Consider the following 15,124-nt stretch of genomic DNA (forward strand, 5'->3'; position numbering starts at 1 on the left):
TTATTACTTATCATGTTTTTTTCTTTCTTCTCCCCTGGTGAGCAAACGCTTATCAATTACAAGGAAGTGGGTGGAGTTAGGGCGCGACAAAGGGTAGAAATTACTTTTATCATTGAGAGTATCAGTAGTGTCAGTCTTCAGTGAGCAACAGCCTTCTCTTAGAGACAGCTTTGGCTCTTAGAATGTGTCATTTTTCTTTGCCTCTGTCTCTTGAAGCTTGCTAGATTCTCCACTACAGATGAGCATATATTCTCAGAAAGGCAGCTGATTGTCATTTTGGAGGGGCAAACATGGAAGAAAATAGAGAAGGTCATGGCCTTGCAGAAGGCAAGATTTTGTCTGTCTGGATTTTTTTGTTTGTGGCATTCGTTTGGTTGCCTTCGATATTTCGAGTGTCACTGGGGATTTGTCATTGCTATGTGAAAATTGTAATTAAAATGTTAGAGGTAAGTTGAGATGTGAGTTCAAAAGGTGTATGTTTGCTACAGGATATGTTCAATAAAAAATAAAAATAAAATTTTTATTAAGCATGTTCTGTAGCAAACACATACCTTTTCTTCTGACTTTTATGGCATTTATATCAAATGCCATAAAACTCAGAAGAGAACAAAATCCATTAACTTGCATGTGTTATTTGCAGCTTTATTTCATATGATAATCTTTTGAGGGGTATCTTTAATGGTATCTGGTTATGTGCTGACTTATCATTGCTTCTGGTTTGAGGTTTTTTTTGGTTAAAGTAGAGATTCCATGGTATTTTCTTCTAGTTCATGCTTGTTAGAATGCTTCATGCAAGTAGAATACTCATGACAAGTGAAGTATAAAGAAAAAGATCTATTAGTTTGTGGAGTTGGTAAGTAATAAAAATGTGTATTTTAGATGTATGGAAGTTTCAGTGGTTTTGTTTGGATTGTTTTAATTGCATGGAATTAATATTCCAGGTAAGAACACCGATTCTGTGTGTTTGCTTCACGCAGTTATAAATCTGGGGGATCCAGCAGTTACAAGTTCTGCTGTACAAGACTTAAAGGAATCTGTGTGCAACCTTCTAAAAGTGGAATTTTTCTAGAGATAAACAGATAATGGCTGAGATTCTGATCCTGTTTCTATCAATAAAAGGTTTCTGGGGCTTTTTGTAAGCCAGAATCTCATTTAGTTTTTCAAGTTTTGTGTTTCATATCCATTACCAGCCAGAAGTAGGTGCTGTGAATTCATCATATTGAACAGTAAACATTTCCATTTTCCAGTAGATTGACTTTGTGCTTCTGGCATAAACCTGCTTTCTGTGAATTTACTTTCTACTTGTGGTAGGAAACATGTTACTATTATTTTTGCTATTATTATTAAGCCCTTGGAATAATCTGCAGTAATTTTGCAGTAGAACATGTCTGTAACAGTGTGATACAGTTAATATCATGACTGTCTTACCTTGCCAGTTCTGTCTTATCTTTATGTTCTCTTTTGTTTGTTGTTGTTTGGGGAGGGTTGTTTGTTTGTTTTAATACTGATTAGGAGCTCTTGAGCAGTGTCTGTCTTCAGCTGTCTGAACATCATTTAGCATAGTGCAGATGACTACAAAATTTAGGGGTTAGTTATTTTTTTCAGATACTGATGTCAGTGGGCAATGACTGCTTGTGGTGGCTGTATGTAATATTGGCCTTTATATGTGAAATATTTTTTAATCAGACAGTGGTATGCTAATTAAATCCCTAATTAAGAGTTTCTCTAATATCAAACCTGTCTTTAGACAACTTCGCTGCTGCAGTTGGTGGACATCAAAATAATTTCTAGGTTTCTTTTTTCCCTGTGCATTTCCCAACTCCAAGAGATGTTTGACCCACTCAGTGTGTGTTTTATGTAGGAAGGTACTTCTCTTTGGTAAAGCACTTGAAGTATTTTTCTCTCCACACTTTTTGTAACAGGTTATTAGTGATAATTCAGTGCTCACAATGTGGAGGATCAATGTACTGAAAAATAAATAAGTTAATTGTTATGCGATCTGCTATAGCCTTTTGTGTCTCGTTCCCTGCTGCCACAGCAGCTAATAACAGGAGCAGCACAACTCCATGCACTGCTATTTAGGCTGGCTCATTTTGTTCTTTTGTTCAAAGTTGTTCCCTAATTGTCCTGTGGGCAAAAGAAAAGTTTCTGCTGTTTTCATCTTACAATTAATTCCAGTGGTTTTCTTTGAAGTATTGTCAAATGCTTCTCGTTGAGCCACAAAAGTAGTTAAGAGCTATCTTGGTGGAAAATGAGAGGGAGAAAGAATGGAGGGCGTGTTAGGTCCCCTTTGCTTGTAATGTGGCACACTAGGCTCTTAGGAAGAAAGGGTAGGACTGGAAAACTCTGGGTTAAAGCTTGTGCATGGAACTGCTGAGCCTATTCTTGGAGTCCTGGGGCTTTTTCACCAGAATACAGCTAAAATTGCAGCTTGAGATAAGACAGCTTTATGGCAGGCTTGTTTGAGATACGAAAAATCTGACATTGAAACCCTGGAGAGGTATTGGCTGGTTTCTAGCTGTGATGTTGTGTTCCTGCAATATTGATCATGGGATAATGCACAGAGACCATCTGTGGTTCCTGTTGTCCTCTGGAATGGTGCAACAGGATGCCTTCCCAGGGAGCTGAGCTGGAAATGCTGAAGATGCTTAGTCATGTATTAGCACACTGCTGTCTATATTGCAGGAATGTCACTGCTCGAGGGAGTGCCAAAGAACTGGGTGATGCTGCAGCAAAAATCCAACCTTGAGCACTATGGCTGGTCACTCCATTGTGTTGCATTTTACTTAGTCTGTTATGTAGACCAGCAAAATTAATAGAAACATTCTCGCCTGAGGAGTTTTTTATATCTGTTTCTTACAGCTGAGCAGAGGAAAATTATGTTTTATTTTCCTCCATGTTTGGCAACTCGAGAAAAATAGAAGAGTGGAGACTGAAATCAAGGACTTCAAAGTAAAAAAAAAAAATTAAATTTTGTTTTCAAAGAAAATGTATCTTTAGACCTTACTTAATTTGTTTGGAGCAAAAAGGGTGTTTCAGAATAAAACTCAGATTTTCAGATCTATCACTAAGCAATGAGTAATGGTGGCATATGATGAGATAAGTCACTTTGATTTGTTGACTTCACTGAAGTGTTGTAGCACTATGAGTGGTGATTGGAATAAATGGGGAAAATGTAATCATGCATGGAAATAATTTTTACCTTCTGCTGCTTTTCCATCAAGGAATCTAGATACTTGTTATTTTAGAAAGAAAATAAATCATTTTATAAAAGCAAGATTCAAGGTTTGAAAATTTGGGGTGACTGTTTTTGTTTGCAGGTGCTTTTTGTGGTTGGGTTTTTGTTTGGATTTTGTTGGGTTTTGTTTTTTTTTTTTAGGACATATGGATAATATAATAGCAAAAGACCTCCAATACAGTAATTTCTCAATTGCATATATATTAGCCCATAATTTTTCTTATTATTACCCTTAAATTATCCTTCAAGTATTTATAGAAATTATAAAGGTGAACGTGGTTTGGGTGTTGTTAGGGTTATTCTTTCACATATGCTTGTAAACTTTTATTTGTAAATAATGTCTTTTCTCTGAGCTTTGTCCATCCTGGGGTTTGTTGGAAATGAGGATATTAGCAAAGCTGTTCCAGGAATGTTACTCTAGTGTTTGCAAAAGAAGATGCATTTGCTAGGATGAAATCTATGCCATGCTCTCAGAGCCCTGTGAAGAGTCAAAGAAACACGTTAAACAGCTGTAGCTCTATTTGCCAAGAAATGTTCTGGAGTTCTACAAGATCTGAACTTCTGTATGAAATTGGAGCATTGCTGCTTCTAGAGAAAAAGAAATCAGCCATCTAAAAGTTGTGAGTAGTTTTTGCATTGAGAGCTCACTTGTACATGGAGGTAGCTCGTATGCTGTGAACTCCTACTGGAGCATGGCGGATGTTGTTGACGCTTCAGCTGGTGAAAACTTGCACTGCTGTGCTTTTAAATACATGGCTATCCTTGCTGGCCTCTCCATCAAAACCCAAACAAATTATATATCAGTGCTTTTATCCCAAACAACCCCTTCTCAACCCATTTCATCAGTCCCCATGGAGCAGCCAGGAGATTTGTGAGTCCTTTTCTCAGCCTGAGGGTGGACAGTCAGATCATCTCAGACACTGAGTGTAACACTCACACTATTTGATCTGTGTTCATGTTTGTAATGGGCAAGGGGAAATAATGCCAGGCAGAAACCACTGTTGAGTGAAGAGGTCACAAGTGCTTGATCTTAGATGGTGATTTTAGTTCATGCTGAAAACCTACCAAGCTTCTCTTTGACACTGTAGTGGAAGACTTTACATGGAAGAATTGCCCATGAGCTTTTGTCACACATGAGGAAAAGACTGAGAAAAGTTCATGTAATGAGTGATTAGAAAAACCTTTTGTGAGAATATGGGAGAAGAGGTAGTAAAATATGGGAAGAGAGGCAAAACTGAATTATTACTTAGTATGGAAAGACGGAGGATTGAGCTGTACTCAATACAAAAGCAAAAAAGGAGGAAAAATCGTGCAAGATATGAGATTTCAGGAAATGAACATTCCACATTGTCTTTCATGTCATGTCCTGTGAAGGCAGTAATTAACATAAAGCAGTATTGGGCACCCTCATTTTATTTAGAATGAAATTACAGAAAGCTCAAACAAATTACTGTTGCACTGTTGGAGTTAACCTGTCAAGTATTGAGTATTTCAGGTGGGATCAGCCATTGGGTGTTTGGACTTGGTATCCTCATCACCTCAGAAATGGGAGTGAGGGAAAGCACAACATCTGAGTTATCATTCAGTCAGCAGGTGTAGGAATGAAGTTGCTACATTTAATACTTAAATTCTGTGTTAGTTGCAACATCTGTGGGTTTTTTTGTAAGGTATTTAAAACATCCTTTCATTACTGTTTTGCAACAGAGACCAGCGTGACAGCTCTGTCTCAATACTGTGCAATACAAAGGTGATCACAAAGCCTTACTTCATTTTGGAAAACAAATTCTACACACAGATGCTACCAAAGGCAGAACAGCACAGTAGCCACTGCAGAGTTAGTCAGTCCAGAGTTTGACCCAGACAGATGGCTTTGACAGGTGTCAATTCAATGGCTGGACTGAAAGCCTAAGGCCTGGGTGACTCTACAGCTGTGTTCCCTCCTCGCTGCTTGTTCTTCAGTCTCCCATGCCAAGCCATGAGTTAGGAGAATTTCATGTCCCATGATGGCTTGTGGAAATATATTGCCTTTTTTCATACTCACATACTCTGCCCAAAGCTTTCCCATGGTAAGCCTCAGTCTTGTAGTAGAAGAGAAAATGGATAAGTGCTCCTTAAGCAACTCCTCTGTGCCAGTCCAGACTTTGCAGATGCCTGTCTCAGCCATCTCAGCCAGCTCTTTCCCAAGCTAATGAGCCCTGTGTAACTGTTCAGCCTTTGAAAGCTCTTCTTCATCTTTCTGGGACGCTGCCTTTATAGCCTTGACTATTTAGTTTAAGTCTGCCACTTTTGCCTCACTCTTTCTCTGTGCTAGGAGGCAAGATTTTATAATTTACTAGTAAGCTTTGTAAATTTTTGTGGGTTTTGACATGTCTTGCTCATTTAGATTAATTAACATGTATTTTTGGAGCCAGCTTGGTCAGTGACTGTCACCCTTTTTCTGTCTGGGCATTAAAAGCCAGCCTCCTGGAGGTATTCCAGATCCTTCAAGACAGTATGAGCAAGCTCATTTCTGGCAGTCCTGGCCAGCTGACAGGTGCTTTTTATGTAGGAGGACAATGATAGGCAAGATAAGGGTGGTAGACAGGAAACAGGAAAGCACAGACTAAGGCAGAAGGCTTTATTTGTCAGTTTCAAATATTTTATGTTTTATATTTTTTCTTCCCTAATGCCATGCAACTATCCTAAAGGATGTTGGGGAAGAGATGAGGACCAGCAGTATTTTGTAAAGAGGTTAAATTTGCCATTACTTACTCTCTTTTGCAACGTTCCTGTACCTGTTCTGTATGTTCTTTCATTTCTCAGTGTGTGGGCTGCTGTTTTCATGACATCCCCTGGTTCCACCTGGCTCCACCATTCTGAATGACTCTCCTTGTGTTGCAAAAGATTGAGAGATGATGTTCCTGTTGACCTTTTCAGGAGAATAATTGGGAAGTATAGAAAAGATGATGCTCTGTGGTGTAGGTTTTTAAATTTCTTTTTTGGGGAGGTTGTTTGATTTATGGTGTTACTAAAGAAGGTTTGTATGGAGTTTAAAATACTACATTAAAGCCTATTCTGCCTTCACTTTTTTCTTTTCTTTTATGATGGCTGGTAAAAAAAAAAAAGGTCAGTTACGGGTAACTAAAATATCCTAGATATGTGAAGGCAAAGTGTCCATTTTGATTTCGTTACTGACTTAATTTTGATAGCTACAGAAAGAGCATGCAAAACTTAAGGGTGGCAAAAAGCTGGTTGATGTTTGCACATGAGACATGTTGTAATGTAGTGAAGACTGTTTGAGATCAGCCTTGTGGCGACTTGTGTGGCTGCACATAGCTAGAGGGAAATACACTGTTTAGCAAGAGTTTATATGAAACAGATGGATCCTTATGTATTGTAGATGGGAACCTTTAATAGCAGGTGAAGGCATAAACTGAGTGGGTTACTGAGCCTTTAATAATGAGCAGAGCCTACACTCAAGCCTCCTATGCCCTTTGTTAGGGCAGGTACCTTGACAGAAATACAGCCAGATTTTAGTACTCATGGGAGCTACTATTTATATGTCTATGTATGTATGATGAAAACATTCAAAACTAGGAAAACTTCAAAAATCAGGCATAATTTTATATTTGATTTTGCTAATGGAGAGTTTTATGATGCTCTATGCAAGGAGAAGAAATGGTTTAGCCCAAAAAAATGAATACAGGGAAGGGTGAAAGCTTGTTACCACAGCTGCTCTTCTGAAATACTATCGATACACAATGTTGCCAGCTCTGTTTTCTATCAGCAGAAACCACTTGAATGCCCTCAAAATGAATTCATCTCTTTTATTCTTTAAAATCAAATTTTCAGGTATATTTTTCTGGCATACCTCTAATGTCTGATATTATTTTGTATAATCTTATTGCCTGCAGCTAACTAGAGAAGATAGAGTTTTGGGTGTATTGGATCTTATAGAGTCTCATAGGTAGCTCAGTAATTTGTTGGACCTACAGAAAAAAAAAAACAACTGCCTGTGTCCTGAAAAGCAGTTTGAGCCAAACAATTTTTCCTGGAAATGGCAGAAGGTAGTCTGTGTAACAAATGAAACAGGAGGTCTGAAGGGCACGCTTCAGGCTGAGTTTGAAAAATGAAAATCCTAGACCTGGCAGGGGTAAAAGAGGCTCAGACAATTCACCTGAGGTAATTGCAGAATGTCTGGAAATGATGAAATGAAAACCATCATCATCTACTTTTCTTGTTTTGGGAACAGTGGGCCACCCTGCAGATTGAGGAGGGAGTAAAAAAGCAGAAGGCGATGGCACTTGAAAATTTAATCTCCACTGGTAAGATCTCTGGATGAAGGGGACACAGCACTATTTATCTTGTAAAAAGGCAGCTATTTAACAATCTTACTTAGAAAGGAGTTTGATGAGCAAATATCCATTGAAGCTATAAACCTACATAAGCATGTTATAAAATATCTAATCTCTGAGTTTTGTAAATAAAAGGAATTAGAGACTAGTGTGGATATAGAAAGACATTGCTGATAAGCATTTGGGAAGCATCCCTGTTTTCATAAGTGTTTTTTGCTTTTGGGCTCCATCAGCTCTCTCTTTACTGGATTGGGATAAATTAGTGTTCTTTGTGCCTGACATGGCTCTGCATAGTTATCTTTTGCTTCTTGTAACTCCTAGCACCCAAAAAGTCCAAGCTCGCAAATAAAAGAGTTACAGCATCCCATGGATCACAGATAGAATTTGTACTCTTTTCTAGACATGAGGATAAAATCCAAATAATTTTTTTCCCAACTACTTTTCCTTCCTTCTTTGATCAAAGAGTTAAGTTCTCATAGTTATCTTTTTACTTGTAGTGCCATTTTTAGTGATTAGTCATGTAGGCTGCTTGGTTTGTCAGCTAATAATTTTCTGTTCTGATGATTTCCTGGGAGTTGAAGGTTTTACTGAAGTGCAGATGGAGGAAAACTTTGTGATTCTGTTCAGGGGGAGGTAGGTTGATCAAGATAAATTAATGTATTTTTATCATGCATATTTAATGTCATCCAATATACCCCATCAAAAAGAAAAAAAAAAAAAACAAAAAAGATGTGGGGGAGGCAAACAAAAAAGCCAAGTGTTAGCTGGTATGAACCAACAGAATTTTAGTCACTGTAACCAGCCAGATGAGAATCTGGTCTCAGAGTGACCTCAGCAGACTTGCTGCATTGCTGTCCTGTGGGGTGTGATTTTACAAATAGCAGAGCAAGAATGTGTTGTTATTATTCCTGCACAATGTGTCTGTGTAATGCTTTGTGTGTCTGGGAGGGGAGAAACCCAGGCACTTTCAAGTTTTTTGGTAGGGAAGTGACTCTAAGCAGAGAAGGGATGGGGGGAGATAGAAGGTTCTAAGAAAAAAAATGCAGAGGAAGGTGTTTTTTACAGCTGGGAAACAATAAAGCTAATCAACATCAGCAAGAACAATCATACAAACTCTGCCTGAATTTGAGTCAAGGCACCAGAAGGGATCTGCTGTTTTGGCAGTGTATATATTTCTAGGTCTGAGTGCCTATGTTGTTTGGTAAATAATAATGAAGTAGGTGCTGTGGTCAAGGTTTTATTTGCAGCTTGATCAGAATCCTTTTCTTCTTCCTCAGCAACTTAGGGGCGATATATGGCATAGGATTGCTGTCCATATCTGGACGTAGTTGCTGTGGCCCATGGTTTCCTCGGTAATGCGTGGGTTCCTGACACAATTGGACATATATTTTCCCATATATACACCCCCCGCATTTAGAGAAGTAACTTGTGGAATGAACTGTCAGTACATCAATAAGGCATAGCAATGCATTATTGTGCTTGAGTAGGAGAGCTGTTTCTAAAAAGCATATGTATTTCTTGATATTCTCTTTGGAATCCATGTTGTTCATTTCACCTTGTGGAAGAAGGGCTCATTTCCTCATGCAGGGATCATCCAGAGAGATGAGACTCCCATGGAGAAGGAGGTTGTGGGCCGATGCCGAGGATGTTTCAGCCTTGCTGATGTCATGTACTTCTCCAAGAAGGGCTGTGAGGCAGTTGCAGAGGATGAAGTCACTCAACGGTTCTCCTCTGAGGAGCTGCTGTCCTGGAATCTCCTCAGCAGAACCAATGCCAACCTGCATCATGTCAGCTGGAAACTGGCTGCTGTGTGGGTCACTGGCATCCTAATTCGGTATTGCCTCCTGCTGCCTTTCCGGTGAGCCACACAGGATTTGCTGGGATCCTATTTCACAGTACTTTTTACAGAAGGTGTGAAATAATATACTCTTGGCTAGTGGAGGAAGGAGAATCTGGCATGACCTTTCCAAGAAGCCAACTAAACTCAAATATCCCTTAAAAAAAAAAGTAAATTTCTCATGTTACATATGTTTTATTAGTAATTAATTTGCATTTAAAATCCAGCAAAGCTGGATTAAGGGGTTTGTGCGGGTTAGCAAGTAGTTTGTTGCTAGTTAGATGCTATTAAATGCTGGAAGGAAGCATTGTGAAATGGATTAAAGAGCCAAGTAAGAAAACCTTCTTGCTTACTCCTCCAGTTTTGCTTCTTGGCATTTAATTAAGATTGTTTTACTTTGTAGCATCTGCTTGTCTGTTTTCAGCATCCTGTTGCTGGTGTTGGCCACTACTGTAGTGGGACAGTTTCCAAATGGCAGGTAGGTATTTGCTGAGGGCTCTTTCAGTTCTTCTGTATTTCTTTAAGGATTTGAACTAGTAGTTGGAACAGTCTGCTGAAGTCCAGAGGATTGATGTGGACTATCACGGGCTGACTTTTTCTCTCCTGTAAAATTATAGAGTGTTGTGAGAGAAAGTTATGGCAATGGCATCTGGAAGCAGACATGCAGTGTGAACCTTAGTATGGTCTTTGTAGTAACAGCAATTTGGGATAACTCAGAGAGTTTACATTGCATGTGTGGCTCCATAGAACTAGAAATGTATCTATGGCTTCATTTCTTTTAGAGTTAAAGGCTGGCTGAGCAACCAGGTCCAGATGATATGTGCCACCTTAGGTGTCCGATGTCTGAGTGGCCTTGTTCATTTCCATAACAGGTGAGTGCTGCCACCTTGCCCTTTATTAGTCTGGAGTTTGTTTCTTGCAGTATTTAACATCTCAAGTTTTGGAGCAGGATTCTTATTCCATTACTGCCTGGATACTTGGTGATGGTACAACTTGATCCAAAAAGCTGTTTGGATCATCCAGACTCTCTCAGGATGTTCACATGCCCTCCTGTGTTTCCTGCTGTGTATTGGCAGGGTGTGTGTAGATGATGTAGTACTCTTCAGACACTTAGATAGTGCTTGCCACCTGACTGGGATTGTAGTCTGGAAAATAAACATTAATTACTTTTATGGTTGTCATTGCAGGGAAAACAAACCACAGAAAGGAGGCATCTGTGTAGCCAACCACACATCTCCATTGGATGTCCTAATCCTGGCCAGTGATGGATGCTATTCCTTGGTATGAGCAAGACAGTTGGTAAATATCAGTAATGTTGAGATGTCCATAGATGGAGCATTGGGTAAGAGGGTGAACTTCCTTATAGAATATTTGGGATTTGACAGCATTCAAACTCACATTCTGAACTGAAAAAAACTAGATGCAAGCAGGTGTGTGCACATGCATGACCAAGGGGATTGGTATAATTTGTCAATAAGCTTAGAAATGTTTGCATTTGTGTTTAGAATTTAATCATTTAAGTGTGTGTGTGTGTTTGCTTTGTAACAAGTTTCTTTTGGACTTGCAGGTTGGCCAGGTACACGGAGGGCTTATGGGACTTATTCAAAAATCTTGCATGAGAACCTCTCAGCATGTCTTGTTTGAACGCTCGGAAATGAAAGACCGTCACCTGGTGAGGAAAAAGTAAGGTAGTGAGGTGTTTGCTTCATTGTCTGGTCAGGTGTGGTAATTTGTCATCAGTGTTGCCATTTTTTGTCATCATCTTTTTTTGTTGTTGGGTTGGGTTGGTTTGGTTTTGTTTTGCTTTGTTTTGGTTTTGGTTTTTTGGGTTTTTTTGGTTGTTTTTTTTTTAATGTATGGTGGTTTGATTTTGTCCTTTAATGCAGGCCAAAGAGGAGCTCCATGCTTTTGAGTTGTAGGAAAGACAGTTGTCTTGGAAAATGACCGATCTTAGTGTCAGTAATCTGCTTAGTGGCGATATTTGTGGTTTTAAGTGATGCAGCAAATATAGTAAGATAGTGACCTGTCAAATAAACGTGGGGAATCCTTAAATACATGTAAAACTGATGTTGGGAACCTAGAAAGCAGGAAAACTAGAAATTTGGAATATCTTTCAGTCTAAAAAATGTTTGACTGCATTCATAGCTGGAATCTGGGAAGTTATTTTCACATGCTTCAAGAACCACCATTCTCTGGTTAAAATGGAACTTCATAGAGCTTTGTAGAAAATCTACTTTTTAAATTCAAGAGATACTGAGATAAAGGCCTGAAACCAGAACATATTCCAGATGAGGCAACTGACAGGGTGAAAGGCAATTGGGCAAGGGCTTTTCTTGTCCTATGTGAGAGGTAATGAATGTTTAGACTCTTGAACAAAACAAATATGAAGTATACATTGAAATTTTGTTTTCTCCCCACAGACTTAGAGAACACATTGCAGATAAGGCCAAGTTACCCATTTTAATTTTCCCAGAAGGTAAGAATCAACTGTATTGATTTTTTTGCTCATCTCACTTCTTGCCATTGAGTGCAGTTTATTATATCCAGTCTTTAGAACTGTGGTTGTTTTTAGTCTGTAGAATTAATTAGTTCTTACGAGATATTAAAGGTCAGGTTCTAGTATTTTACAACAGTTTTATGACAGTTTATTTGCTTTAGCATATAAGAGAATGAAGACATACAGGGCTCTGAGATTATGTTCCAGAACTAAAGCTTACTTTCTTCTTTAAGAACTAAGTCTCCTTAAGACAGTTTAGGATTAATTTCCTGATACTTTTCTCAGAGTGGATTAAGCCCTTCATCTATTTTAATTCTGACCAGGCACCTGCATTAACAACACATCTGTAATGATGTTTAAGAAGGGGAGCTTTGAGGTAGGAGGGACCATCCATCCAGTAGCAATCAAGGTACTGTAACTGCACTTTTCTGAACATGGAAGGATTGGTTGCAAATGCTTCTCACATCAGGGAGTACTGAATAAGCCCTGAGAGACAGAAACTTGTGGTTTGGGAAACGTGTAATTTCTGTCCTGGCTCTTATGTGCTCTGAGGATAAGGGCAGTTTTCTTGATACTTTCAAGTCATTCTGAATAGCTTTAGCCAGGTCACTCTAGATCTGGAAATATTAGTTACTTTTTCTGGCACTATAATGTTACCTGATCTTATGTAAGTTCTTAAAACTGGTGTGAGCATTGTCAAGGAAACCTTTGTAGTCAGCATATATGCAGATGACAAGATTTTACATTTTGAATAAATCTTTTGCTACAGTTGTGTTGCAGGTCTGTTACAGTTTGACATCATGCATTGCTTGTAAATGCTAACTGTTAGAAACTTGTAATAAATGTTGGAACTTTACTCTGAATTTACTGATGCTTTCAGGAGGTGTGATTAGATTTGCCCGTTATTTAATAAGTTGAATTGTGACTTTGTGGCCAAAAAAAAAAAAAAAAGAGCCATTTATGTGATTTAAACCAAGGCAGCTTATTCTTCTTGTCTTCCAGTATGACCCCCGCTTTGGAGATGCCTTCTGGAACAGCACAAAGCATTCCATTATGACCTATGGTTTTAATGTGTTAACCAGCTGGGCTATTGTCTGCAATGTGTGGTACCTGCCACCGATGGTCAAAGAGGTTCTTACACTTTTGTATGTTTTGAAAGTGCTTGTGAAATACTGTCTGGAAGGAGGTGTGCATTACTACACAAGGTGCTCTGAATCCTTATTGATAACTTAATGGACAGAGGCTAGGAAGCAACACTACAATCCAAGTGCTGGATTTATCTAGGATGCATCCCTTGCTCTGGCCAGACCTGGGACTTCAGGCTGTGTGTTGTTTGAGGCTGTCCCAGAAACCAGAGAGCCTCCCATGTAGTTCTTTTTGGTACCAGACTGGCAAACCAGGATCAGCTGGAACTGCTTACATTTGGCTCATAAATCCTACTGCCTGCTCTCTGACAAAACCTATCTATTTAAGTGAGGCACAGAGAAAATGTCTGTTGTAAAGCAATTAATGCATATATTTTTTTTCAGGAAGAAGAAGATGCTGTTCACTTTGCTGACAGAGTCAAGGCTGTCATTGCTGCTCGGGCAGGAATGTCTGTGCTTCCTTGGTAAGAAGCAACACCTCTGGAATTGTTTTTAAAGGTGCTCTGTATTCTGAAATATTAGCATGGAATCCTTTAAAACCTGCTTTGTTTACACTGTAGTCCACCACCCTTACTGACTCTGATTCAGAAAATGTTACTTTATTACTTGAACAATTACATTAGAATAATTAGAATAATATAGCAGATAGAGAGAAACAGAGCTGACAGGTGGGTTTAGACAGCAGGCAGTATTAGGTGAAAATTAATTACTTGCCTGTTAAATGCTGGGTTAAAAGAAGAGCATTGTGGTGTTGTAAATCTTGGCAGTATAAATCACTTAGCATTGTCTTACAGATGTCAACATTAAGAGTGGAAACTGCTTTGACTACATAGTCTAAATATAGTAAAGTTTTTCTGCTTTGTCCCTGAAGTGAGTTTAAGGCTGTTTCTTTTCTGTATCTTTCAGGGATGGAGGACTGAAAAGGAAAAAGGTCAAAGAGTCTTTCAAGGAAGAGCAACAGAAAAAATATTGCCAGATAGTAATAGAAAATGGATCTGTGGGAAATGGAAATGTTTGTTAAATGCTATTTATTTTATCTCATTTTTCCATGACTTATCTCTACCAGAAAATAGACTGGCTTTATATTAAGCCAAACGTGTTTTCCTTCTGTTCCCATAAGATATTTTGCATGTGACACAGCAGGGAAACAATAAAGAAATATCCTTATTTAAAGCAAAGTACTCTAATTTTATAAACAGGAAAACATAAAATATGCTAATAAAGTTCTCCCTGATGCTGAGAAGAATCTACAGTAAAATTAATTATGTTCATTAAAGTATGACTTTAAAATATTTGCAATACCTTGAGGACTTAAATGGTTACTTATAATAAATCACCCCCGTACTGCTAGACTCTCTCAGCGACTTAGCCTAGCAATGCTCCTGTGAGCCACAGTAACCATGTTGCTCTAGAGATAGATCTCCTGATGTCAAAAGACATGAAGCATTTCACCAAAATATGTTTTCTGAATTGCATGTTGGAGAGGAAGTGTTTTATGTCAGAGGGAAAAAGCAGAGGCTTTCTCCTCCATGTCACAAGACCAGGGATGGCATTGTAGAATATTTTCTGCTATGACAAAGAGCAGAACAGTGTCCAGGGCATCATGTCCCTGATGTCTGGGTGTGTGAAGCTGAGGTAAATTAATCACAGCCAAGGACAGTGTAACAGAAAATATCCTGTGTTTTTAAATCATATCTTGTGGTTTTGTTAGATCCCTTTTTGAGTCTGTTTGTGTGCATTACACAAATTAAAGAAAGCCTATGATGTGACATCCACTGTCCTCTGCTGATGTTATTTCTAGATAGCTACTTGCTTGTGTTACCACTGGGTGTGAAGGCTGGGGATTTGGCCTCTGACAAGCCCAACCTCCAGGAACAGAGCAAGTGCTCTTAAGGAGTAGGCAGTGGGAATATTCTATAGTCTCCTATAGCATTTATTGCTATAAAATATTTGCCCTCCTGGTAAGTAGCTCTCATATCAAAGGATCAGTCTTCTTTAACCATCTGAATGTCCCTAATGAAACACACAAATAGCTGCTGTTTTGGCCAAGGTGCTCTAAAGACAGACCTTGGT

General features: G+C 38.8%; 1 protein-coding gene across 2 annotated transcripts; it reads left to right on the plus strand.

The window, feature by feature from the left end:
- Positions 1-290: 290 nt before the first annotated feature.
- On the plus strand, positions 291-14,872 carry LOC132072343 (glycerol-3-phosphate acyltransferase 3-like). Of its 2 annotated transcripts, none has more exons than XM_059470587.1 (12): positions 291-446; positions 7,470-7,542; positions 9,160-9,430; positions 9,813-9,887; positions 10,192-10,281; positions 10,597-10,690; positions 10,977-11,092; positions 11,830-11,885; positions 12,230-12,315; positions 12,909-13,037; positions 13,436-13,515; positions 13,958-14,872. In XM_059470587.1, exons 1-12 carry the CDS (start codon positions 291-293, stop codon positions 14,070-14,072), a joined length of 1,341 nt encoding a protein of 446 aa, XP_059326570.1. In that variant the 3' UTR covers positions 14,073-14,872. The 2 variants fall into 2 exon arrangements, with proteins under 2 accessions (XP_059326570.1, XP_059326571.1); XM_059470588.1 differs by having other exon boundaries at positions 7,470-7,540; positions 9,140-9,430.
- The last annotated feature ends 252 nt before the right edge of the window (positions 14,873-15,124 follow it).

This window comes from Ammospiza nelsoni, chromosome 4 (assembly GCF_027579445.1).
Source record: "Ammospiza nelsoni isolate bAmmNel1 chromosome 4, bAmmNel1.pri, whole genome shotgun sequence".
In the NCBI taxonomy this organism is placed as follows: Eukaryota; Metazoa; Chordata; class Aves; order Passeriformes; family Passerellidae; genus Ammospiza; species Ammospiza nelsoni.